General features: G+C 32.5%; 1 protein-coding gene across 1 annotated transcript; it reads right to left on the bottom strand.

Moving 5' to 3' along the window:
- Nucleotides 1–2084: 2084 nt before the first annotated feature.
- On the bottom strand, nucleotides 2085–20806 carry LOC121115250 (centrosomal protein of 290 kDa). Its single transcript, XM_040709452.2, has 13 exons — nucleotides 20657–20806; nucleotides 20197–20593; nucleotides 19836–20144; nucleotides 19287–19780; nucleotides 14293–14505; nucleotides 13410–14233; nucleotides 11152–11420; nucleotides 10072–10531; nucleotides 9700–10016; nucleotides 9151–9393; nucleotides 7086–7421; nucleotides 2931–5516; nucleotides 2085–2655 (listed from the first exon to the last, which is right to left on the bottom strand). Exons 4-13 carry the CDS (start codon nucleotides 19379–19381, stop codon nucleotides 2203–2205), a joined length of 5796 nt encoding a protein of 1931 aa, XP_040565386.1. The 5' UTR covers nucleotides 19382–19780; nucleotides 19836–20144; nucleotides 20197–20593; nucleotides 20657–20806; the 3' UTR covers nucleotides 2085–2202.
- Nucleotides 20807–26564: the final 5758 nt, after the last annotated feature.

Below are 26564 nucleotides of genomic sequence, written 5' to 3'. Positions count from 1 at the left end.
GCTTTTTACTACAAAATTTACTATTAATTTTTTTTTTAAATTTAATTTAACTATCAAATTTTTTTTTCAAAAAATTACATTTTCCAATTTTTTTTCCAAAAAATTAAATTTTCTGTGAATAAATATGTATTTTTGAAATTTTTCTTCAAAAATTTAGTATTTGCATATATATTTTTAAAAATTTTACATGAGAAATGTTAATTTTTGGAATTTTTTTCCAAATTTTTTATCAACAACTTTTGTTTTTGGATTTTTTATGTATAAAGAATGTAATTTTTTGAGAATAGTTTTGAGTTTTTTTCTAAAAATTTAATTATTTGTGAATAGTTGTTGATTTTTTTTTTTCATTATTCCAAAAACCAAGCACCCCCCCCCAAAAAAAAAAACAACAACAACAAATATATATATGTATTTTTTTTAACTATTATTTAAAATATTGAAGAATCGGAATCGGGAATTTTTACTGACGTTGCATTGGAATTGGGTTTTTTTTTTTTTTGAATCGTCCCATTACTAATATGTATCCCCTTTTCTTTTTTAATACGACTTGCTGAGCATTAGCTACAGACAGTCGTCGATACTTCATTATTTCTTATATCAAGTAGTAAAACAGCTCTAAAGGTGGGGTCACTGATGTAGTGCTGTGCTCATGCACACAATTCGACCGCATATCTTCTTCCTTGTCGTTAGTATTGCAATTTCTCAATGTAATGTATTAGTGTTTCCCTCCCCCTTGTTCTTACTTCTCTTATTTTCTTGTATATATATATGTGTTTGAAGTACAGTGTTTTACCTAGTATAAATAGTCATGTATTTTATGTATGTATTAGAGTAGGTTTTTGTATTATACAGAATACAGATGTTCTTATAAATAACCGTTGTATTATTCCTCCACGCCTTTCCTTCTCCTCACTTCTCCCGGTCGTCCTGGATCTCTCCACCTATAAATAGTTTGTGTCTCCTCAACCTCGTCAAGACACAACACTCAAAATGTTCTATCAAATGAAGTCTAATAATGATAATAAAAAAGGAGAGGATGTACCTGCGTAATAAATCCAGTGAATACTAGATGCACATTTAAAAATGACAGTACGGCTAGTGAAAGAGAATAGATACAAACTATCTATATTTTATAATAGATTATACATGATCTGTTTTCAAAAAAATATGGATTAATTTACGAAAAAAAGGACTCTTTAAAAGAGCATTATATTTAATAATCAAGTGTTGGCAAGGAAAAATAACCCCAATCCCCCTAAAAAAAGCCATATTAAAAAAACTGAGTGAATTAGAGTCAAATTTTGGATCCAAATAATTTGCCTATTTGATTTTATTAATTTACTATTGTTAGTACCCCAGGGGCGTGTGCAGTTTTAAAGGGAGCTTATTTTTTTAGTAGAGACAAAAGACTCTTTTAAAGATTATAGAGTAAATTTTTTTTGGTCGAGCTTTAATTTTTAACAATACATCTTTTAAAAGAAAAGAAAAATGGAGATATTTCTACCTGTTTTACTTTTAAAATTTTGGGATAGACTCAAGCCCCTTCAGCCCAGTCCCTGCGTACGCTCCTGGTCTTGAGATGGTCTTTCCATAATTAAAAATACAAAATTGGATGTCAGTTGGAAAGTTTGGAATAAATGAATCAAATGGTTGTAAGAATACAAAAAGTCCAAAAAACTGCATCAAATACCTATTTCTTGATAGGTATATATTAAATCAGATTGATAGGTACTGTGAAAATCCCTATGAAATGAATGGATTTATAAAATTATTTTTTATGGATTGCTTAGGGACGATAAAAGTAGGGTAATTAGATAAAAATATCCTATTCTTCCCATTGTAATAGTGAATTTATTTAAGGATTAAGATTGTATAGGATGGATTAACATATTTTTTTACAGATTTTTATTATTTAAGAAGATCACTCACAAAGTGGAGTTAGAAAAACCGAGTAAAAAGAAGAGTCTGATATTAAATAAAACTAGGAATTAGAAGGATAATTTTTTGATAAACAGACACGTTTGAGTTCTTTGTACCATTTGTCATCACAATACAAGGAATTTTGTTTACTATTTTGATCAATATGAATGAAAAAATTGGTTTTTATTGTTATAAAAAAAGGACGTTTAGTCCTTCAAAATGGCTAACATCAATAACGTCACGTCACATACAACATGGAAACGCTCTCTAAATGAGTTTTATCTAAATCTTTCTTGTCAAAACCTCTATTTGATGTTCCAATTCCTTTTTCTCACTTTCAAGTCTTTCAATGGTCAACTTTGAGAGTCGAAGCTCTTTAGCTAATATATGAGATGGAGATTTTGGATCCACTTGAGTTAATAACTCAACTTTTTTTTTCAAGTCCTCACTCTCTGATGTTTGAGCTCTTTCCCGTGTTGCCGCTTGTTTTAATAGTACTTTAACTTCATTTAAAAGGTCAGATTTACGTTTCAAATCGAATTCCATCTCCTTATATTTTTCACGAGGTAGTTCAATCATGCCTCTCTGGTTTTCAGTGTGGGCCACTGGATTAGTAGGAGGTTCATCATCTGATTTATTAGAATCTCCATTTTCGGACTTTGTTCTCTTTAAAAGTCGTTGGAGTTTGGCAACTTCTTCTTCGAGCCGAGACATTTCTGTGTTCTTTGTTTCTATCTAAATAATTTGATGGAATTATTAAACTACTAAAATAAGAGTAAGTTACATAATGTATGATCAGGGCCGGTTTTAGCGTGAGTGGGCAAAGATAAATGTGTTGAGCTCTTTCATTTTTTTTTTTTAAGGTCAATCCTTTTTCAATTTTACTGATCTTTCATTAAATTTTTCTTAGTTTATATGTTTAATTTAAAATACAAAACTCTATCCCACACAGGGACTGGGGAAAGTGCTCCCGAAGCCCTTCTAAAACCGGCCTTGTATATGATACACACCCTTGAAATCAAGTTTTCATTCATATTTTTTAGTTTTTGTAATTCCTCATTTGACTTATTTTTCTTTCTAGTCTGTAGGCGAGAAGAATTAAAAGTTTTCTCAACTTTCAAGTCATTGTACTCCATTAAATGGTCTTCTATTCTTGTAACAATATCATCTTTATCTTCTTGAACTATGAATATTTTAAGCTCTTCTAGAAACGTTATCCATCCCTTCATTTCCAACTGCTTCCTTTCATTCATTTGCTCACACTTCGACTTCAAATTCAGCATCCTTTCTTCCAACTCTAACTTTTCCTTCTGACAAAGCCTTTCCTTATCTTGGATTTCCGATAGTTTAGATATAAAGTCCTTCTCTGCATTTGATTTATTCTTAGTTAGTTCTAACGCAGCAATTTTTACTTCTTGCGACCCAATCCTCTCGTTCAAAAATTTATTCTTTAATTTGAGAGTCTCTAAAGGCTCATTGACTGGTCCTGAAACCCTTAAAAGGTCATTTTCTTTTATTAATTTCTCGTTTAATTCAGTTAAATCCAGTATTTTCACATCATAACTCATAGATTTATCTTGCATACTCTTCATCTTTGATCTCATAATCGTGCTGTCTCTTTCAAGTCTAGAAATTGTGTCTTTCATGGATTTGTTTATACGATTAAGTTTTGTTATTTCTGTTTCTCCATCGGATACCTTGGATTTAAAAGTTTCAATTTTGCTTTGCCATTTTTTGCTCTCATTCCAGCGAGCAAGCTCTCCCGCGTTTTTTATTCTTTTTTCAATTGCGTCTTCTTCCCCATTATCTTCGGATGATTCTTCTAAAGGTCTTTCAGGCCGATTAATGGTTTCTAAACGTTGCTCCAATCTCCTTACTTTCAATCTTAATGAATCTCTATCCTTTATAATATTACTCATTCCCGATGGTTTAGTTGAAGACTTCTCCGCGTTTTGTAATTCATAATTTTCATCTTTGAGTCTTTGTATTTCTTTTGCTTGGTTAGCATCTTTATCACGTAAAGTTTTTATAGTTCTATTCAGTTTTTCATTCTTATCAGTTAAGTCATTAATCTGACGATGCTTCTCATCAAAAACGCTTTGCTCGTGTGAGTCATTTCTTTTCAGATTCACCATTTCAGATTTTAAATCTGTAATTACTTTACTTAGAGCTCGTATTTTCTTGTCCCTATCCTCTATTTCAAGTCGTTTAGAAGATGGAAATATCTTAGTTTTCGACTCCATGTTGTTTTTTTCGAGTAAAAGTTCATTTTCTCTCTCGTGTGCATGTTCCAACTCCATTTGAAGATGAGAAATTTCTTCATTTAGCCTATGAAGTGTAGAAATATCTTCTGAAGAAGAAGAAGGATCTCTTAATTCCTCAAGTTTTCTCCTAAATTCTTCAGATAAGGCAAAATATTTGTCTCTATCTTTAAGCACATGGTTGAGCTTGTCAGACGTCTCTGCAATGGATCTATGTAGACTGCCAATCTCTTCTTCTAGATCCTGTATCTTTTTATCAGCTAAGTCCAGTTGAAACGTATTTTTATCATCACCTTCAACTTGAATTTGAGAGCTAAGATCATTATTGATCGACTGCTGAACTCTGAGTCGACTTTGCAATGAGCGGATTTCATCATCTTTTAGCCTACTTTCTTTTTCACTTTCGTCTCGAATGGATTTAATATGAAGTTCATATCTTATTAAAATATCTTCCTTTTGTTTAAGTCTTTCTCGAAGACATTCCACAGTACTTTGAGCGATTTTTAAACCCTGCCTAGATTCATAATCCTCTGACAAAGCCAATGGAAACCCAGATGGTCCAGTTGCTGTTGAAGCGGCTATAAGCTTATCAACAGTGTCTGGGATTCGAGATCGAAGTTCTGTTATGGTCTTATCTTTAACACTTAGGAGGCCCTCAGATTCACGAAGTTTTCTCATGAGTTCCTCATTCTGCTTTTTGATATCAGAAATATCTTGATTAGTAGATGTGAGGATTGAGGATTGTTTTTTTATTTTCTGGAGAGCAGAGTCCAATTGTGTACTGAGAGGTTCATCGTGTCCAGGAGACTTTATGTTATAATCAAGGCCTTTGGATTCCTTATCCTTAGATTCAACAATTAACAATGAGTTATAGACAGGATCCCACTCTGAAAAATATTTATTTTCAAACAAACTTTCCTTGCGAATGACCTCTGTCTCTAATCTCTCAATCTGATGTGATTGAATTTCGTTTGACTTTCTTAAATGTTCAATTTCTCTGGCTAGATTGTCCGACCTTAATCTTGTTTTCATTTCTTGTAATTGAAGCTCTTGAAATTTATTCATGGACTCCTCTTTACACTGTGGTGACTGTGACGAGGTCTCACTGTTGAGCTTTATACGTAATTCTTCCTTCAATATTTCAGACTCTAATCGTTCTTCTTCAGCTTTTCTTAATGCAATCCCGATTTTTCTCTTATCTTCAATGATTTTTAAATAGTTCTGTAGCAAGGATTCTTGCTTAGACAAAGGAATAATGGACCCTGTGTATCTATGCCTGAGATCTTGAATCATTTTGTACATCTTTTTAAGTTTTTTATTACTCTCAAGCCGAGTCTGAAAAGAAAAATAAGGAATTATTTATATACTTAGGACTATAACAAGCCTGTAAATTGAGATGAAAATAAGTGCCATTCATGCTTTCTGTTCATTTTTTTAACTTCTAAACGGTGTTCATTAACTCGTTTATTTCTTCTCGCATACTGTACTGCTGTACTGTTCAACAAAGGCCTGCTTTAGCCCAATACTAAAGTTAAACCAAGTGACGAAACGACGACAATTGATCAATTTTTAACAACAAGTATACTTTTTGTTCGCTAAGGCGCTGAGAGTATCGTGGATTACTCTGTATTTAACTACACACCTTCCTTGAATAATTAATAAAGCATATAATACTAAAAACCTAAAAACTAATACTAAACCTGTAAGGGAAGTCACAAGGGCTCCCCCTACAAATAGGTTCGTAAAAATAAGAAATTACAACAAAGACATAGAACAAACTCATAAGACCCTTTGTCATATTTGTATGGAATAAAGACACATACATTAGATTGAAATAGTCAAATGTATACTTATACCTAAAAAAGAGGCATGTGATAGGCTTGTTATTGGAATTAAATGGTTTGATAGGCCTGATTTTTTTATATAGGTATATATTTGACTAATTAAATCTAATAAACACTTTTTTTTCCATAAAAATATGACAAATATGTTATGTCATTGTAATAATTTCTGAGTTTTTCTATCTCATTTGTTAGGGGTTCGCTTGAGCCTTCCCTTACAGGTTTCTTGTAATATATGTAGTGAAGAAAATTATGTGTGTTATGGGCATGTTAAAAAAACGAAACCGAAAATGAACATGGTAACCCTGACAATTTGAAGAATATTTTGGAGGAGAGAAAGAATAATGATTCATTAGAACAGTTACAATCAGCTGTGACAAGGGAGGAAGGAGAAAATGATATATACAAGGACATTTTTAAGAATTACTCCAATGTCGATCCCCAATTCTACTCAGAGTCCAACTAGGACTTACAATTATAACTCCGCAACAAATCGTTAGGGTTACACTTCGTCTTTTATGAGCACATACGAATGTTCACTCAGGTTTTGAACATAATTGAATCTCTTTATGATAGGATGTTCACTACTCTGGAATTAAATAATATTGATTATTTCAGTCTTCAGATTACCAATTCCAAAAAAAAACAGGATAGCTACCCAACATGGAGGAATGAGGGAAAGGGGTAAAAAATACCACAAATTTGCGTGCATATTTCTAACATGTCTCCTAAGGGAAAAATAATAAATTTCATGTATTTAGCTTTTTTTCAAAAAATTTAATACATATATGAAATTTATTGTTTATGTCAAGAAAAAAAGGATAAAGTGATGTCATCTCTGATATCTCAAAATGAACAACTCAGAAGTGATTTTTTTTTTTGGGTAGACAATTAAATTTGAACAAAAATAGATCACGTAGTTGTTATTTTCTATGAAAAAAATGAAGAAATGAATAGATGAGCCCCTGAATGAAAAAAAAATCAGAAAATAATGAATGAACAGAAAACATCTGACCGGATCCAAGCCATGTAAAAATTAAATCATGTACAAATCAAAATATACCTTAAATATGATATTTTCATACTCTTCACATTTTTTGCTTTGTCGAAATAACTGGAGGTCGCTTTTTCTTACTTGATTCTCCATACCTTTAATCTTTATTGCAGCCTCACTCTCCCTTAATTGCAATAAAATAACTTGTCGATGTAACTTCCCGATAATGGATTTCTCATCGGTTTGAGTTTGTAGATCAATTACTTGATGTCTTAAGGACTCCAGTTCTATGTTTTCGTTTTTCTTTTTATTCTCTAAAACTGATATTTGATTGGTTGCAATATCAGATATTTCTTTCAACTCGTCCCTTTCGTTATTCAATTTGGCTTCGCTCAATTCCAACTTCTAAAGAAATATTATAATCATGTTATATTATAGAAAATGTCAAGGCCGGCCTTGATTATTCTGGGTCCCTACGCTGAAGTAGTCCTGTGTCTGTTCTTATATAGGACGGGATCACAGTCCCCTCCTACTCGTCGGCCCTTACTGAAGTTAAATCGATTCCTCGTAACGTGATTGAGAGTATTTATCCTTTTTTTTATAATTACATTATTGTAATATAATGTACCGGGTGCAGCGAAAAAATCATTTGACTTCGTTTTTGCTACATAAATCAAGGTTTTTGTAAACGTGGTAAAATTGTTCGTGTCAAATACTAAAATAAGTAAATAAATAAACAAAAAAAAAACTAAATCTTCCTAAGTGCCTTAGAAGCGGAGAAAATTTTATCTGAACGTGACCAACGAATTTTGGTCCGCACACTTTTGGCCGCTAGCAAGAAACTAACGGAGATGGCCATGTTATCTTGGGTCCCAGACCAACTATCCGGACATGAACGTGGTATTCTGGTAGGATGGTATGCCAAATAGGCCTAGAAGTGGTTGGACGGCCTTTCTGGCCAAAGAAAATGTGGCCCCTACTGACCAGATGCCAACCCATTGGACTTCACTTTTGGGTGCATGTTGAGTCCAAGGCCTTCACCGTCTGTTACCCAAATATCAACAACCTCAAGGACACTGTCAACCAACAATGGGATGCCATGTCTAAGGACTACAGCGGCAATGGCTGCAAGGCCTTCCGTGGCCGCCTGGAAGCCATCATTACTGCCAAGGAGGCTACATCGATGATTAGGGTAGCCAAGAAATCAAATTATTTATTTTTATTTTATTTGTATACCCTATTACAACTGGTTACTGAAATACATCTTGATAAAGTTCTATATTGAAAGTGTAAAGATTTTTTTGCCGCACCCGGTATAACTAAGTAAAAATATAATATGATCGTATTATATTGAAAATAGGAATATTTTTTCCAATATATGTGTAGTGATCTTAATAAATCTCTCATATATCTTATATGGTTTAATATACCATCGACATTTTTGGGGAAATTGCAGGGACTGACAGTTTAGTATCGGATCCAAGGACTGTCAGTCCTAAGGACCGATAGGAGCGGTTCTAAGACTGGACTGGACCTACACAGCACTATGTGCAAAAGATTCCAATGACCCCAAATTCCAATTTGGACAGAGATAATGATAGTAAATAAGCCTAGGATCAATTTAACGTAAGTAGGGTCTGAACAGGCCGTGACTATGGGTAGAGTATTACACCGTGCTAAATAATATCTCGTTCATAAATTTGCCGAAAAGACAGCGTTTTTTGGCAAAAAATAAAAGAAAATTTGCAATTTAAAATGATTACTATTCATTGTTATAAAAAAAATCTATTTTTTTTTTTTTGGTTTAAAACCATTCTGTCAAAATTTTCAAAGTTTTTCCCTCTCCAAAAAAGAAACTCTTTTCAGTTTTCTTTCCTGAAAATTTGAAACTAATTTAGACATAATCAAATAAACGAAAGGTCACTTTTGAAAAATAAGAAATATCTTTTTCTATAGGCCATTGAATATGAATTTGTAAAAAAAAACCTTTTATTTTATTTTCTAAAAATTATGTATTTTATTTCATCAAGTGCAGTGCCTAATAAAACGGCGGTCTTTCTGAGGTTAAATAGGTTGTAATGGCCCAAGACCGATTTTGTAAAACGTAATAAAAAAATTAGACAAAGATCCTCACTTTTAATTTATCGTTGAGTTCGTCATATTCCTCTTTGGTGACATTGTTAAGGATTTGATCCTGAAGGTATCTCTCATTCTTTTGCAGTTCCGTATATAGATTCGAAATTTCTTTAAATTTAATCTCCAAATCATTATTTCTATTCCCTAATTCGGATATTTGAGACTGGAGAAGTTTATTCTGCCGATCTAAACAGTCTGCTCTTTGTCTTTCATTGATTTCTCTCATTTCGAGAGCGGATATCTGAAAGTTTAATTTTCTGAAAATGAAATAACTTTATAACATAACAAGAGCGGGACTAGTTGGTTCACTGGGTCACAATTATTAGCAGGTTTCTACGAGATGTGCTCAAGCACTTGATATAAGTGTAGGAAGTCTATGAGTACTTACCAAGGTGGGCAAGATTGTTATCCTTAGTAGGGCAAAACAATAAAGACGGGGAACCCACTCAGATCTCACAATCCCTTCTACTAGCTGATTAATACATGCCAAAAAATGACATTTGCACGAACTAGCCCCACTTTCTCCCTAAGTGATTGTTAAATTTACCTGCTTCGAATATTGATTTGCTGAAAATTCCTCCTCTGACCCGCCGACCTTGATCGACTTATTGAATGACTCAATCACTTTTTCGAGTGAATTAATTTTTTCCTGCGATAAAGAGACTTCGTTTTTCAACTTGTTACATTCTTGAACCAGAGACTGTTGGGGCATTTCATTATCAGAGTTCAACTCTTGGCTCTGAGCAGCAATTGTCTGATTTGTTTGAACTAATTCCTTGTATTTTAAAAGTAAATCCGAATATTGGCAATTAAGGGAGTCCAATTCAGCTATTGGAACGGATTTGCTGATGGATTTTTGGAGAGCTGTTTTAAAAGAATAAGTATATAAACTGACTTGAATAAATGCAAAAATGTTTACCTTCAATTTTAAAGGAGGCTATTTCTTTATATCTCTGAAGACTACCCAATTTACGAACAATCTCAATTTCCATTTTAAATGAATCATCTTTTAGTCTTTTTACTTCTTCCCTCAAGAGCTTTTCGCTATCCTCCATTGCCCTATATCTTCTCACCATCATTGCTTCATTTGAGCGTAAAATAACAATCTTTTTTAAAGTTTCGGATCGGACTTGATCATTATCTAGGTCCTTTTCGTATTCTTCGACTTTAATGAGAAGCTTTTTCATTTCATCAGCTTGCTCTGTGTGCTCAACTTCCATTTTTTTCATCTCTAATTCCCATTTGTTCTTCTTCTCTCGATGTTCTTCATACAAAAGTCCCATTTGGTGTCGTTGCACATTTATTTTGCCATGAAGACTCTCAATCTCGGATTCCAATTTCTTATTAAACGCCTCCTTTTCATGGAGCTGATCTAATACCTTTAAACCCCATAAAATCATATTTTTAGGTTTAAAATGAAGTAAAAATATTGTCTGATTATTAGTATTTATAACAGGCTTGAATAGTGAGCCGAAACTGAGTGCCTTTCCTGCTTTTCGTTCATTTCAGAGCTTGAACAAATAATTACTTGAATGTCAATCATTTCTTCGCTACTTTTTAAATTATTTTTCAAATGCATATTTTACTCCAGGACCAAATCTAAAACCAAGTAGCGAAATGAGAACATTTTTTTTTTTACAATCTAAATTTAGTTGGCCACAAGATTTTTTTTTTGTCCGCTAGAGGTGCTAAGTGTATCATGAGTTGCTCTATAAATAACTACGTAACATCCATGAATTCATCCCTTAAATTGAATTCACAAGGTGAATTCTGTAATGGGAAGTAAAAAATTTATACCTCATGATTAAGTGTCTTTATCGGTGATAACCAAAAATGTACATCTCTAGAGGAAAAAATATTATTTGAAGTAAAATAAATTGAGACAAAAATTAAGTTCGTCGTTTTGTTCTTAAAAAAATGAACTGAAAAAATTACGGAATACCCTAAATGAACGAATTAACGGAACAAGCGTGAAGGGCTCCAACCCTTATTTATGTACCTGAATAAGTTGGAAATTTAGTTTGACTGATACATCCGTTGCCTGAATAGGGGCAATTGATGTATTTGCTTGGTTTGATGAAACATCATACTCCTCTAATACAGAATGATCAGACTCTTTTTGATCCTCGATGATAGGTCTTGATTTAATATCTTCTTTATAGGAGATTAAATGAGATTCGAGCTCCTGGATGCGACTCACATACTTTGATATTTGAATGGAAAAACGTTCTTCATCTTTCCTTGATTTTTTTATTTGATTCCGTAGCTCTAAATACATACATGGATTTAAAAAATTAAGGATAATAATTAATAGGGAATGAGCAAATTAAAAAATATTTATATATATGATATGCAAGATGACGCAAATGTACTAAATTGCTGTATTAAACAAATTACACGAATTTTGTACAAATGAATTGAAGCCAATAATTGAATTTATCTTTGAGAACATAATCCAAAACTGATCTCAGTCTTTCTTTCTGGGATCCGAATTCTGAAATATCTGGAATTATAGTAATTCGGGACTATTATCGTTCAAGGTCATTTTTTATCCTTAAAACAATCAACAAATTATTCGTACGATTAATAAAACATATGTAAATGTGTTTGATATCCATACAAATTTCTTTTGGCCATAGCAACTGTAAAATTAAAAGCACATTTAAATAACAAATTTGTCTCTTTTAGAATGATTCAATTGTTTAAATGTGCTGTTTTTTAAATATTTTAGTTTTTGATCCCTTAAAAAATCAAAATCGAACAAAACTCTTAGGAAAAACATATTTTTTTATTGACCTTTATTTAGACAGTAAATCATGTATAAAAATTATAATTATCAAAAAATTTCTGGTGAATATGCATTTACAGAAATATAATTAAGCATTATAGTTTAAAATTTCTTCACCAGATTAAGACTTAGAAAAATAAAATATTCATATCTAAAATACAAACATATAACATTTAGAGTAAATTTACTTTTAACCTAACAACCAACTTTCTTTTTTTTTTTTTTTTTGCTCTTTCTAAAAAGTTTGAGTATTTTCTGCAAAGCCCGAAAATGTCTTGATGCATTTGGTGAATGATATCAGAGGCCCAGTCCCAAGCACCTTCGATTGCCCTAGGGATCTTCAATTGGAACGTTCCAATTTTTTTGCAACCGCCGAAATTAAAATAGCACGAATGTCCTCTTCAACCACGGGTTCTCCTGCAGTTATATTCTTTGCTAAGAACTTCTTTACATTTAATAAAGCATTCCCTATCGACCTAGGTTTAGGAGTACTTTCATATTTTTGGAATATACTTTTTTTTTTTAAATTAAGCATTGAATATTTTTCTATAATATAAGCTATGATACTTTTTATCACTATGAATGATTAATAATTTATAAGAATCTAAAGAAGAGTGTCGTTTTATATCAAAGATAGGAAATATATCAAGTTCAGAAAAAGATGCAGAATCAATAAAAATACTTTGATAATCATAAAAAAGCACTTTTCCAAAAGTTTTATTAATCGTACTCTTAATTTGGTGATTGTCCTAAAGATAAAAAATGACTCTGAACGATCATACTCCCGAATTACTATAATCCCAGATATTACAGAATTAAGACCATTGAGGAAAAAAACTGAGATCAGTTTTGGATTCTGTGCTCAAAAATAAATTCCATTATTGACTTCATTTCCACCTCTAATTGCTCCCTTGTGTGTAATTATTCAAACTACTAATGCACAATAATAAACGCAAGATAGCACCACTATCTTCTGGTATTAGTGTTGGATCAGTCCTAGGACTGATCGCCTTATCAGTCTCCCCCCTCAGTCTTTTTTTTATATCACGCCGATCTTTTTTTACCATTCAACGGTCCTACGGACTGATACAGAGTCCTATTGTCCTAGCTATCTTCTTATTTTTTCCATTCATAGCTAGGATTGAAGAATATAAAAACTAAGAAAATACTGAATGATAGCTAGAACCTATAATAATACGTTCTAGTCATACATTTCTCACAGGTCTCTTGTCTCTTTGAAAGAGGTTTTGAATTATGATGAAACTTCAGCCACTCAAATGACGTAGTTAGTAGTAACTACATAATTTCAGGTGTTGTAGTTTCTACTCAAGACCGATAAGGACACGTCCTACGACTGACAAATGTTATTAGGACCACCGTACTGATAGTACTGTAGTCTTTTTAGGCCTATACAAAATTATATGGCATGTAAACAAACTACTAATTAAATGTACATATATTCATCATACCCTGATTGCATCCTTCTAATCTTTGAATACGAGTATTCATCTCCATTGCTGGATGATATTCACCCCATAGATGCCTTGCATCTAACACACTTAAAATCCTATCCAAACTTTCAGACTCAATTTTTACATTGGAATCTGCATCTTGAGATTGGATAGAGTCTAGTATCTCCCTCATAGATTTCCTGAGCTCCTTGTTTTCCTCCAACATATCATTGTACTTCATAGTCACTTCAGAGCAGTCATTTTCTTTTTGCTGGATAGTACTTTTCAAGTCTCTCACTTCATTTTCTAAATTCGTCATTCTCTTATGCGACTCAATCATTGAACTTCCTCCTGTATCTGTGGGACTCATATGTCTACGACGATATCTCAATGCATCTGAATATTCCTGAATATTTTTCAAATCTTCTGGGGTAAGGCCGATTTCTGCGGATTTAGAGCCTAATTGACGTGCAAGTTTTCGATTTTCTGTTTTCAAAAGAAGTCTTTCCTCTTCCAATCGCTCTATTTCCCGCTGCATGACTTGCATTAATGCCCTTTCTTGTTGTATTTGCTTGTTAGTATCTTTCTTGGATTCGGCACTACTGCTACCCACACCTATTAAACTGCTCTCGATCGAGCTGTGCTGTTTGGGACTCAACCCAAGCTGATCTCTATACCCAGTATTTTCTTCTTCCAGCTGACTTTTAGAGTATTGTAAATGATTACATGAGGATGTAAGTCGACGGATCTGTTCTTCATCATTTTTTAATTTTTTCTTAAGCCTTTTTATTTCTTCAATGGACTGTTCCAAACCAAATTCTCCTTTTTCATATGAGTGCAATCTAAAAATCATGGACTTTAATGAAAATATAAAAATAATATCATAACAAAATTTCATTACCTAGCAATACATTCACTCAGTTCCTCAGTTTTTTCTCGAGCTACCTCTTTTGCATCATTAGTCTCCTCTTCCAACTGTGAAACTCTCATATTTACTTCGTATAATTCAGCTTGTAAATCCACTACAACTTTTTGTAAGGGATCGATCCCATGACGGTCCTTATTTTTCTTTAGATTTAAATTTTCAATCAATTTTGCATATCGATCAAGTTCGCTATAGGGGAAAACCAATTCATTAGTGTATATAAACCTCTCTGTTCACTTGCCCAAAGTTAATTTCCCCAAGTATCATCTTAGCAACATTCATTAAAGCAATTGTTTATTTGGGTGAGCTTTTTTTCCCCGGCCTTGTTCATTTCAGCGCCATTTTAATTTAAATAGTAAACAATACAAAATGAATGACTTCATTATTAAAAGTAATCACTCACCAGAGGGGAGTTTAAAATCAAATTGTAGCAGGAACAAATAAGGCTCTTATCAGATTGCATCTCAACTCAGAAGCTTCTAGTTCTGTGGAGGGATTAATTTAGAAAACTTATTGAGTGGGATGGCATTCAAGCACATAAATCGATTGTTACTTGTGGTGTAGGATCTTTAAACATTTATGTGCATTCTCCGATCATTTTCGTTGTCAAATGAATAGTAAACCCTTGATTCATGAGCAACTTTTGACTTTATTCAAAACTATTTGTAGTTTGTTCTTTTTAGGAAAAGGTTTCAAGTGAGTTGGGATGGATCTTTTTGGGTGGTCTTTTATGACTGTTAGCTTCACTGAACGAAGAAACATTCAACATTCTTAAAGAACAAAATAAACTATAGATAGTTCCTATAGCCTATAGCTACGCTTGGTTCACTGTATGAAAATGTTGCTGAAATGCATGACGCTGAAAAAAAGCTCACCCAAATAAATACTTGCTAAGATGATACTCTCTGAAATTAATGTTGCTCAAATAAATGCATGCCCATATAAACGACGAGCGTAAATGACCTATTTGAACGCCTTTATACTTTTATTGCAATGTATATATTTAAAGGTTGGAAGGAGTGAGATTAAGTGATAAATGAAAATTTAAAATGACCCGACGCCTATTGATAATTTGAAAACTTTGCTCATGTAAATATGTCATATTTATTAACTGGTCATACAATATGCTAATACTCAAGAGATATTGCACTAAGTTGTGTATGTGTGAGAACTTTCTGTCAACCCTGTACAGGAACAAAAACTATAAATTTAGAATCCCAATACACGGTTAAATCTAATATGCTCTCCGAAATAGAGGGTGGTAAATCCTAACTTCCATTTTTATAATGATGGACAATCAGGATGCAAAAGTAGTAGTACATTTTTTTATGAAACACATTACATTGCTATATAAGTGTTGTGTTAGTCCTTGTTAATTCGGTCCAGTCCGGACCAGTCCTTAAAACTGATGGTCCATTGGACTCTCAGAACTAGAACTAATTTAAAATAATAATGAATAAAGCTGAGTTATGTCATCAAGGACCGAACTTTATCAGTTTTAGGACTGATAAGCAGGACTGAGCTAGACGGGACCGCAGTTTTCAGTCCTAAATAAGGACGTACACTACACTCAGACCACTGGGAGACCTAATTGCCAAGCATCTCAGAGTTTTTTGAAAGAAGAAATTCAATTATATAAGATTGGGCATTTCAAACTGTGATTGACAAGCTGAACAAATTAATCTGAAAATTAGTTTCAGTGACATATTAGTGTTGACATCAAGAAATGGTTTTGTATTAGGTGGGACACGCTATTTGGGACAACTTGAGACATATGTAATGTGTCAATACAGAAGCAATCTTGAACAAAAAATGAGAAAATCAGTTATTCCTAATTTATTGTTTTATTTCCTAAATACGTGCAGTAACATAATTTTGTGACAATCAAGCTGTAAAAGTCGTAAGTGGGTGGGTGTGGAGAAATTCTAAAGTTTTTTTTTGAAAATACAATCATGCATTGGAGTAGTGAGGAACGTACGTTTGCTGTCGAAAATGCATATAGCCAAGAAATTTTTTGTTTGAAATACATAATATTTAAAAAACTAGACTAATTGAAAATTTGTTTCCTGCAATTTATCAAAATCCGCATTCAAAATCGTAAATTTCCTTATTTTTTAATGCTCAGAACAAAGCTTAAAAATCAACTATTGTCATAATCGCATAGCATAGTAGATAATTTTTCAAATATTTGTCCAGTAAATCTGGATACCTTCATTCCTGATCTGCTGGCTGTCGTCACCTGTGCAACAACGACAGGCAAAGCTAAGGACAGATCTGCGGATTCAGAGTACAACCCCAATGTCTAGAATCAGCAATCAATGGTGAATAAAGAGAGACGAACCTCAGTAAGAAGGAGGTCCTAATCACCTCCTTCACACTGAAGCTCAAGGAGGTACTCCTAAATAAAAACGACTCACTGTTGCATGATACAATAAGCTTAAAGCGTGTGGACATGTATCAAGAGCCAAACAAAGGCAGGGAAAGGCTGACACCCTGTGTAATCCACTCCTATCTGCACCACCTCGTTTATGCTAAAAATAAGAGTGTCCCACCCTCTAAAACCCTCCCAGGAAGGCGGGAAGTCTCTTGGCAGCGAGGTATGTGTAAGACTAGAAAGCACGATCACGATTAAAGTGCTGTCAGCCCTAGCGGTAGGTTCTTCATGAAAAAAATATAATTAAGTATTATGAATATAATACAAATATAATTAATCTGGGACTCGGTGGGGGGGGTTACTAGAATACAACGGCAAAGGACAACGGGAGAGAGTGGAAAGTCAACGACAATAATCAATTGGAAGAGCAATAAGTCTGTCTGGAGTTGTCCCCTCGGGGCTTCTTTGTGGCAATACCACATCCATTCCAAAGAAGGAGGATCCTTTAGAGTTTGGAGGATTATCGGCCCATTAAAGTTTTGTATCTAGAATTATCTTTTAGGCATTGAGTAAATAGTTGAGAATGTTTAGGTATGAATATAGACTGTCTGTGTTGAATCAATAAAGTTCCATAAACGGTCCATTAAATACATTGAATATAACGTACTATCAACGCCGTCTATCAGTTTAATGATACATTCTAAAGCTTTTTACCCAATTAATTTTTAAATGACTTTTATAAAAAAAAAAAATATTCCTTACAAATGTGTACAAATTGCGATTTTTATAAGTCGTAATTAGTATAAGGAAATTGTACAAGTTGCAATCAAAAAATGAGATAAAAAACTTTAAACGTGAAATTGACTATTGATGAAGATAATGCAATAATTGAATATTCCTTGAATGTTCGATATGGTGTAATTATTGAATATTTTGATGACATTTACAAATTGATAGGTATTACATGTCACGTCTTATAGTTCAAATGCATACTGTTATATTGAAATGATAGTAATTAATAATATTTGGTTATTAAAATCAGTAGTTTTAGAAATTAAGGAATGTATTTTAAGATATAAAAAAATAAAACTATAGGCACATATATAATCACTATCAATGTTATACCATAACACTTTTTCGACGGATGTTTGACTTCCACCACGCTTTTTAATAGTGACGTCAAAAGTATAACTGTTAGCAAGAGTAGCTATATATCGCCTTCCTTGACTGTTACTGTAAAAGTACCGCTGTTATACTTTATGACGTCATATCTGTCTGTCTTGCCAGCACTCGGTACGGTACGTCAAATTAAGAATTCCGGCAAGCCCGATGACATGTTGGCATAACCCTGTATTTCTATAAATCTTAATCAATAGATATTTAAATAATTCGTGTATTTTTATGCGTGCGAACACGTTTTATAAAATATGACATGCCAATGTGTAAAAACGGGGGGAAAAAGAAGAAAATTAACATGGTAACCTTGACAGTTTGAAGAATATTTAGGAGAAGAGCAGGATATCTCTCATGGTGTTTTGTTAGATTATCTACGAGCATGGAAATAAACACAAATCCTACTCTGTAACTGAGAAGGACATGGACAGAAACTACTCTGATGTCTCTCCTGAATTCTACTCTGAGTCCAACTAGGAACTATTCCCATAACTCATCAGTGTTACTGCCCGTCATTCAACAGTTCACATACTAGTGATTATTTTATACTCAGATGTTATCTCTCCATTTATGAAATAACAATGATAACAAATTAAGAGAATAAAAAAACCTCTCCAGATTGTCAACTTTAAAACAGTCTTGCACACATTAAAGTAATACTTTATATAAGTCAACAAATGATTATTAATCAGATGTAACTTATAGAAGCAAATTGTACAATTACATTGTCACACGCTTAAAAATGCGCACATTTTCACTTCTCTAATAATCCCCTAGCACTCCATCCATGCATTGAGACTCTAACATAATTTGTTTAAATTAATTATTAGATGCAAATGTCTTTGTGTGTGTGTTATTTTGTTTGTGTGGGGTCCGGGAGTCATGGCCAGACCATTGAATTGATTTTGCTCAAAAATTTCATGTAGGTTTTTAAGACTCAAGAGATGGTTTTGGTCACATTTTTATTTATTTTTCCCTTCAAGGCCATCATGGCCTTAAAATAGCATTTTTCTAAAAACGAATATTTTGACAAAGAAACGACTATTTCATATAAAACAAAAAAAAAAAGACTGTAAAGTTATAAGAATTATTCTCCTTGCATGTTGGTATCTATGTCTGCTCACTTAAAAAAAAGGGATTATAAGATTTAGAGAAAAAAAAAGAGAATAATGTTTTTTGACAATAATATGAAAGATGAGCGAACGGCAGTTTAAATGGAATATTTTACATACATAACAACATTCAGGGAGAATAACTATTTATTGCATAATATGTAGAAGAGTTGCGAATTCATATTAATTTCTTAATGTCCGGGCAACGTTGGGCAAGCCTACTTTTTTATAATTATTAAAGTTTGTATGACACTTTTGCTGGTTGGGAAATTTTCCGTCGGGCAATACTCCTAGTACTCAGATATATTTACCTCGTTGCTTGGACCAAATCCCTTCGTAGAGCCTCAATTTGTTCCTCTCTTTCCTTGATAGCTTGAGATAATACTGCAACATTATCTCGAACCATTTTCCCGCTTCCATGTGCACAAATGTTCTCAGAACCCTCGGCATAAACATTTTGATCTTCATCCAATTGAATTCTATTCAATCTTGCTCTTAACTCCTCAATCTCCGCATCTCTTTCCTTGAGTTTATCCTTTAAACTTTCGAATCTTTCATCAACCTTACGACCCAATGACTCAAGATTTTCATCTCTACGTATTTTATCAGAATGAAAGTCATCCAGCAGTGTTTGAAGATGAGAGTTTTCCGACTCAAGATCCTTTACTAATGTATTTAGACGTTCAACTGATTCCTTTGATGAGACATATTCGCCTGTTAATGAATTTATCTGATTGGTTGCTTCAGACAACCGATCACGAAGATTCACTACATTATTTTGATAGTTTTCATTATCTTTTTCCACCTATAATCCATCTAATATTAGATTAATACGGTAATTGATTAATTAACTACAATACCAGTTCGATATCCTCCAACAATTGATGAATCTGCTTATTCTTAAGTCGAATTGATTCCTCCAGCTCCCGGACTCTCTTCAGCTCAACTTCTTGCGCTTCTGCTTCATCATCCTCCACGGATCGCCGCGAATCCACAAGTTCATCTTTTAAATTATTGATTTCTTTTTTGAGGGATTTCCTTTCTTTTTGTAAGGACTCTACCTTGGTCTCCAAGGCCTCTTTACCACCTCTCTCTCGATCCACTTCCCTCTCCAGATGATCACATTCATGTTTGTACCTGGACAGTTCTTGCTCCAATTGAAGAATTTCCTATCCAACAAATATTAATACTTATCATTCAGAAACTGCTTATAATATTTACTTCAATCGCTTCATCACTGTTTTTTCCACTTTTGGATTTTTTGATGAGTTTTTAACTTGACTTTTAAGTTGTTTATTTTCTTCTCGTAGCTTATCCTCACTCCCCCTTCCTCCCTTCTCTTGCAGCTCCTCCAATGCATCCTTGAGATCCGATTCACGAGAGAGAAAAGCCCCAACACTTAATTCATACATTAAGAGTACTTTCTTTTCCATCCCAACTTCCTCTCCAATATCTGGGGGCTTCCATGTTTGGAATATATGAATTAGTCTTTTCAATTCATCTTCTTTGAGCTTGGACGGTTTCAAACTACGAGCCCAGTCCCAATCCACGATTTCTTCATCCTCATCATAGTCTTCATCTGATGCTTCATCTGAGGAAGAAGGGTCCTCTTCTTCTTCTGACATGATGACGATGTATGACTTAAATTTATATGAAACATAATAATTTGATCCATCATTACCTGAGTAATCCTTTATTCAGTAATATACAGGTAATATAACGAGAAAAGAAGGGAGGAGAAACCTGGAAAGCAACGTAAAAAAGCTTCCCTCGAGTTACTTTGAAGTAAGTATTGATTCGCCATACTGAGGAATAAATGTCGTATGTATGTGTGTATCATAAAAGAGCTCTTTTTGGGATTTATTTCCCTTTTAGATTTATCTATACACACAGTTTTCAAAAAACTTCCTCTAATCCTATTTGTAAAATGAAGTTATTTTTTTATTATAAATGAGTCATGAGTGACTTCTTTGTCAATTGTATTGTAACTCTTGGGGGTATCAAGGGTACGACCATTAGCAATGAAAATTCATTAAGGCATATATTTAGGGGGCATTCGGCCCGACCACACTCTCGATTGTACAAAATAGAGGCTATGTACAGATTTTTTTATTTACATTTTTTAAAACATGATCATTCCCTTGTTCTAAAAGAAAAAAAAAATGTTGCAAATAAATTGTTTTATTTTGTTTCCTCCAAAAAAAAATGTAATAAATATCCTTTTATTAAAAAAAAAAACAAATTATTCTAGAGCATTCTCATAAAAATATAAATTAAATAATAATACCTCAACGATCAAAAAGGCCTTCCATTTTAATTCCTTAAAAAACAAAGATTCGAAGTTATATTCAAAAAGTTGAAATTAATTTAAATGTAAAAAACCGTACATTTAAACTCATTGTAAAACTGGCTCTGGTTCAACCACTAAAGTTCAAGAACATTTTCGGTCTCTTATCTAGGACTGAGAACCATGGTCCAGTCCAGTCATCTTCGTTCCCATCCATTCCCCTACTGTTCGTTTGCGTCCAGTACTACTTCTTGATCCTCAAAGAACATATAATTGAACCCTTATGACGTCATTGAATGTGTTATTTTCTTTTATTTAATTATTCCGTTATAAATGTTGTATACCAGATGTGATGTCTGTACATGTTGCAACTTGTAAAGCAAATTGTACAAGTTGCAATTTCTTTGTCTAAAAATGCAATATTTAATTTCAATATAAATCATTCTAATTACCAACTTTTATTTGATACAATGACTCCATTTTGATCTGTTAAAACTACATGATAATTATATATTTATGAGTAGTATAACTGTGGGTATTTGAACTTTATAATGTGTCATAAAATACTTATATTTTAGTAATTTGTATTGAAACAAATAGTTAAAAAATACACCATTAATATATCGATTCTCCACAAAATATTCAATTATTGCATTATCCTTATCCCAGGTACTGTAAATCCTTCATTTAAAATTATTATTCTCATTTATTGGTTACACCTTGTACAATTTACTTATACAAGTTTCAATTTGTTCAAAATCGCCGAGAATTAGGACCAACCTTAAGACTGGACTGGATCGAATAAATTTGGACCAATACAGTACTACTTTGAACAAAGTGTATACAGATCCAACCTTGAATATTATTCATACATCATAGAAAGGACATCTTATGACGAGTGAGGGAACCATATTAAGCGACTATTTATATCAGCATCTCATCATGGTTATCACGTGTATTAGTTGACATCCTTAAAAAATGGCGGGGAATGTCCTCAAAGCTCATGCAGAAAAATATGTACAGTTTCAATTTGGACCTATAAATAGCTTAATAGTGATTTATTTGAGAATCACTCTGGAAATATGCTACAAAACTAAATGTATTTGATGAGGTTTAGTGATGAAAATCAAGTTGACTCAAAACAATATATATGTATGAACTGGACTTATGTTATTTTTCAGATTTAAAAATGAACTTTTCGAGTAGACACAACACTAATTAATTATAAGTTAGATTGATCCACATATATAAAGGACTCTAAATGATGCTAAAAGGTCATGCTTATATCCAAGTACTCCTTTGGGAATAAATTATTGTAAGTATTCTTTTTTTTTAGAGGAAAAAAACTGGTTTTTTTTAAAATTTATGATTGCAAATGTTTTCTCTTAGTGATTCATTGAAGTTTATGTTAAGAGTTAAAAATAGTTTCATAGTAATAAATTACATAGAACTTAAAACGAGAACGTAGGAAAAGTAAGTTGTTTCGAAAATCAAAAACAAGTAAAATGTACTAATTGTAAAACATCTAAATACAGTTAGGTGAATAAATATTTGAACATTTGTTGAAGTTTAGGTAGACCGAGTGCACAGATGCATAGCATTCTAAATTTTGATGGGTATGTACCTCATAAACAAAAACTAACCATAAATATTTTCTCGAAATTGAATTTGAATTATATTTTTATTCTTTGACGAATAATTATTATCGATTTCAATAAAAAAATATTATTCTGATTGGACTTTTGAAGACGATATACTGGGTTGTATGTATGTACTAAAAAAAAAATTGACAAATTTTTCTCATGAAAAAAGTCATTTTAATAAAAAATACAGTATGGACATTTTGTAGAAAGTGAGGAGGAGGTGGAAGCTCATTTTTATTTTGTGGGAGGTTTTGTGCTCTACCGAGTGCCATTCTAATTTAATATTCCACCAAAAATAGGCAGAAATTTATCACTCATACAGAGATATTAATTGATAATAGTACTACAATCTATTAATTAACGAGAATGGGCACTCGGTAGAATGTTAAACCTACGCCTAAAATCAAATTGAATTATATATCTCAATTTATTCCAAAGTTATGGTCAATTAATTATGCATTTTTATATTTTCTGTTACCTTGACATTTCAAAATGTAATGGCCTCTTTCTGTGACCATATATAATCTCCGTGCCAAGTTTGATTAAAATCTATTTGTAGCTTTTGCCTCAGTCCTGGTGACTAACAAGCAACCAGAGACAAAAACATTATACTTTGTTGGCGGAGGTAACGAACAAACAAGAAAAAAAACGCTATCGCCAAGCATTTTTTCATTTTTAATCTTCCATTTGTTATTTTTCTCTACGTTTTGCCGATCCCTCTTAGCTTTGACTAAATTGGTACTTCTGATTACAAATATGTGATTACTATCTAGTTTTGAAAATCGGCATTATAAAAACTAGTTGTCTCGACGGCTATATTTATAGATGTGAAAATTGTAGAGATCCTTGTGAGCGTAACTTTTAAGAAAAGTATTTGTTGGTAAGCTGCAAGATATTATTTCTCTTTTTAATTATTCCTTCCTATTTTAAACATCCAGAGGTATTAGAAAGTAGAAAGCATTTGTATATTCATCTCTGTTAGCAAATATGATGTACCTCAAAGTTACCCAAATATCCCTTTCTTTTAAGATGTTGACAATTTTCAAGTCTCTAGTCTTCACCTTTATTGTATCTCACAATCTTTCATTTAAAAAATAAAGCTCAAAAAGCTTCAAAATCAGTTTCTAAACAGTTGCAAATTCAAACTTAACCAATGAACGTACATACTTTTTCTATGAGAAAAAGAAGCTGAAAAATCGATAGTGGACAACAAAAATACATAGTCCATTTTTTGCGTTAGTAAGGACATGAAACATTGGCTGTCTGTTGTATAACTTTGAAGGAATAAACGTTAGAAACATAGGCGTATGTCTGTCCCTAAGAAGCCAGCAAATTTCATAATCACGTATCGAGTGATTATTCTAAAAAAAAAATCGCTAATTTTGACTAGACTCTTCATTCAGTAGTTCCAAAAGTCTCACTCCTGCGTTGTCCTTGCACTCTGCAAAATTCCCTATGCTGTCAGAGTTTCTACAACCCGTTATTATCACAAAATTTCTTAGTAAATTATATTTAATTCAAATGATATATCACATCTTCCAGTTGGAGAATAAAGTCGAATCAAAGTGAACAGATAGTTGATTTCGTGTCAGGAGGATTTGCCTTGAACATTTTTGCCTTTTACGTTTTTACCTTGTACCTATCCGTATTGTTACGATTTCGCCTTGTGACACTTTCGCCTTGAGGTGTTTCACCATGTACTGTTTCGTCTTGCGACGTTTTCGCCTTGATACTTTTTTGCCTTGGACAATAATAGAGGGAATACTAGTTCTTGTTAATTATATTTTTTTTTTTGAATTTTTACCGTTGTATTCCAGCTTTGAGAAATTAGAAACAAAAATGTAAACAAACCAGATAACAAATATTTATCAAGCCTTAATTAACTATATATAAATAATACACTGCTACGTTCCGTTAAAAAAATCATTAGTATTCATATGAAGTCAAATTCTTCATCAAAATACCATGAAGAGATATTGAAATCTCTTTAGACATCAAGGATTGTACTGGAGTTATAGATCTAGATCAAGATAGGGACCTCGTCCATGAAAGTCTACATGTATTTGTGAATATGAAAAATGTATATTATATATCAACATACTTCATTAGCTTAGTCATCTACCACGAAACTGAACATTTACAAACGGTCAATAAGGAGTTTGGACGTACTAAGGCCTTTCCGCGAGAAAATTTGTCAAAAAGGGACAGAATTATGAAAGAACAACTTTTAGATTTCACACGACGATAACGTGTCATCACACAGAGCTAAATGCACATTCAATACCGTCAATCAACCACCATATTCACCTGATTTAGCTCCATGTGACTTTTTTTTGTTCCCCAAACTTAAATCACTACTTCGTTTTGAGTTTATTTAATTCATAAACAAAATTAGTGGAAGTAGTTAAAGGTCATGCCAAAAAGTGCCTATTAAAAATGTTTCGAGGACTGGAAAAAACGTTGGCATATGTATATTGCAAGGAGACAAAATAAATTTTAATGATTAAATATGAAATTTGTGTTTTATTTAACAATTCCCAGTACTTTTATGACAGAATGTATATTTAAGGCTTTAAATCCTAAACATTTTTTGGGAATTAACATTTTGTTGTTGTTCTTGGCAACCTGAACAATGTTTTTATATAATCTGTTATTCTTTTTTCATTCTTGAGGAGAGAACATCTAAGTATTGAGTAACTTCGTGTGAGTGTACTCATGAAAAATGAAAAGTAAAACTGATGATTTCTTGAGGAGTGATCTTCTATGCTAATAAAGCAATTCTATATTATAGAGGCAAAGTTTGTCTGTTCGTTGACGCCTAATAGCTCTGAGCAATTTTGGGTACAACATTTCCACCACTAGATGTAACATTTCTTCCTATAAACTATGTGTTACCAAGGAGAGACTCCATTGACTGTATCATCATCAAATACTATTCATGACTAAGATTTAAATAGAACCTTGCAATGTGATAATTAATTATATTCCTAGGAAGTATTTAAGTATAAACATAATTGGAAGTATTTAAGAAAAGTCCATGGCTGTCTTTTAATATGCATTGAAAGCAACTCGTGATGTATGCTATTATATTATACCTACATGCAAGTATTTTTGATTTATCACCATATAATATGTTCTAAATAAATGCTGATAAATACATCAAATCGTGCAGTTTTATGAAAAAAAAAAAAAAAAATACATTAAAAATAATTTCGTAAAAATGTGTCTACAAGTTTAAATTTTTCTTTCTTCAGGATCTATAACATCCATCCAATTAATCATCATTTGAAATATATGTTCCCATAAACAACGGACTGTAATCAGAGTCAGTTAAGGGGGGGGGGATATAGGGGCATTTGCCCAAGGTCTCAATCTCGATTGGGGGCTATACACTAGATAGATTTTTTAAAAATTGAACTATATATACTGAAAAGAAAATGATTCTTTAAGTTTCAAATAAGCCCATAAAAATCATTAAAATAATGGACTATTTATAAATAAAGGTCATTTAAGTAATTCAAAAAAATGGACCTTATATAAACAAATGTCATTTAAAAAGTAAAAAGAATTATTTTTTTCTTTGAAAACCCCGTTATTTGATCAAATGTACTTATCATTTATTAAAAATAGTCGTTGAAGTGTAATATGAAAGAGATAAT

Source organism: Lepeophtheirus salmonis, chromosome 3 (genome assembly GCF_016086655.4).
Source record: "Lepeophtheirus salmonis chromosome 3, UVic_Lsal_1.4, whole genome shotgun sequence".
NCBI classification, from domain to species: domain Eukaryota; kingdom Metazoa; phylum Arthropoda; class Copepoda; order Siphonostomatoida; family Caligidae; genus Lepeophtheirus; species Lepeophtheirus salmonis.
The sequence above is the reverse complement of the archived record's forward strand: the minus strand, read 5'-3'. Positions and strand labels throughout refer to the sequence as shown.

Coding starts and splice junctions, on each gene's coding strand:
- LOC121115250 (XM_040709452.2), bottom strand. CDS start 19,381: ATGGTTCGAGATAATGTTGCAGTATTATCTCAAGCTATCAAGGAAAGA. Junction 9,394..9,699: donor CAAATCAATATTCGAAGCAG/GTAAATTTAACA, acceptor TTAAACTTTCAG/ATATCCGCTCTCGAAATGAG. Junction 2,656..2,930: donor ATGAAAACTTGATTTCAAGG/GTGTGTATCATA, acceptor CAAATTATTTAG/ATAGAAACAAAGAACACAGA.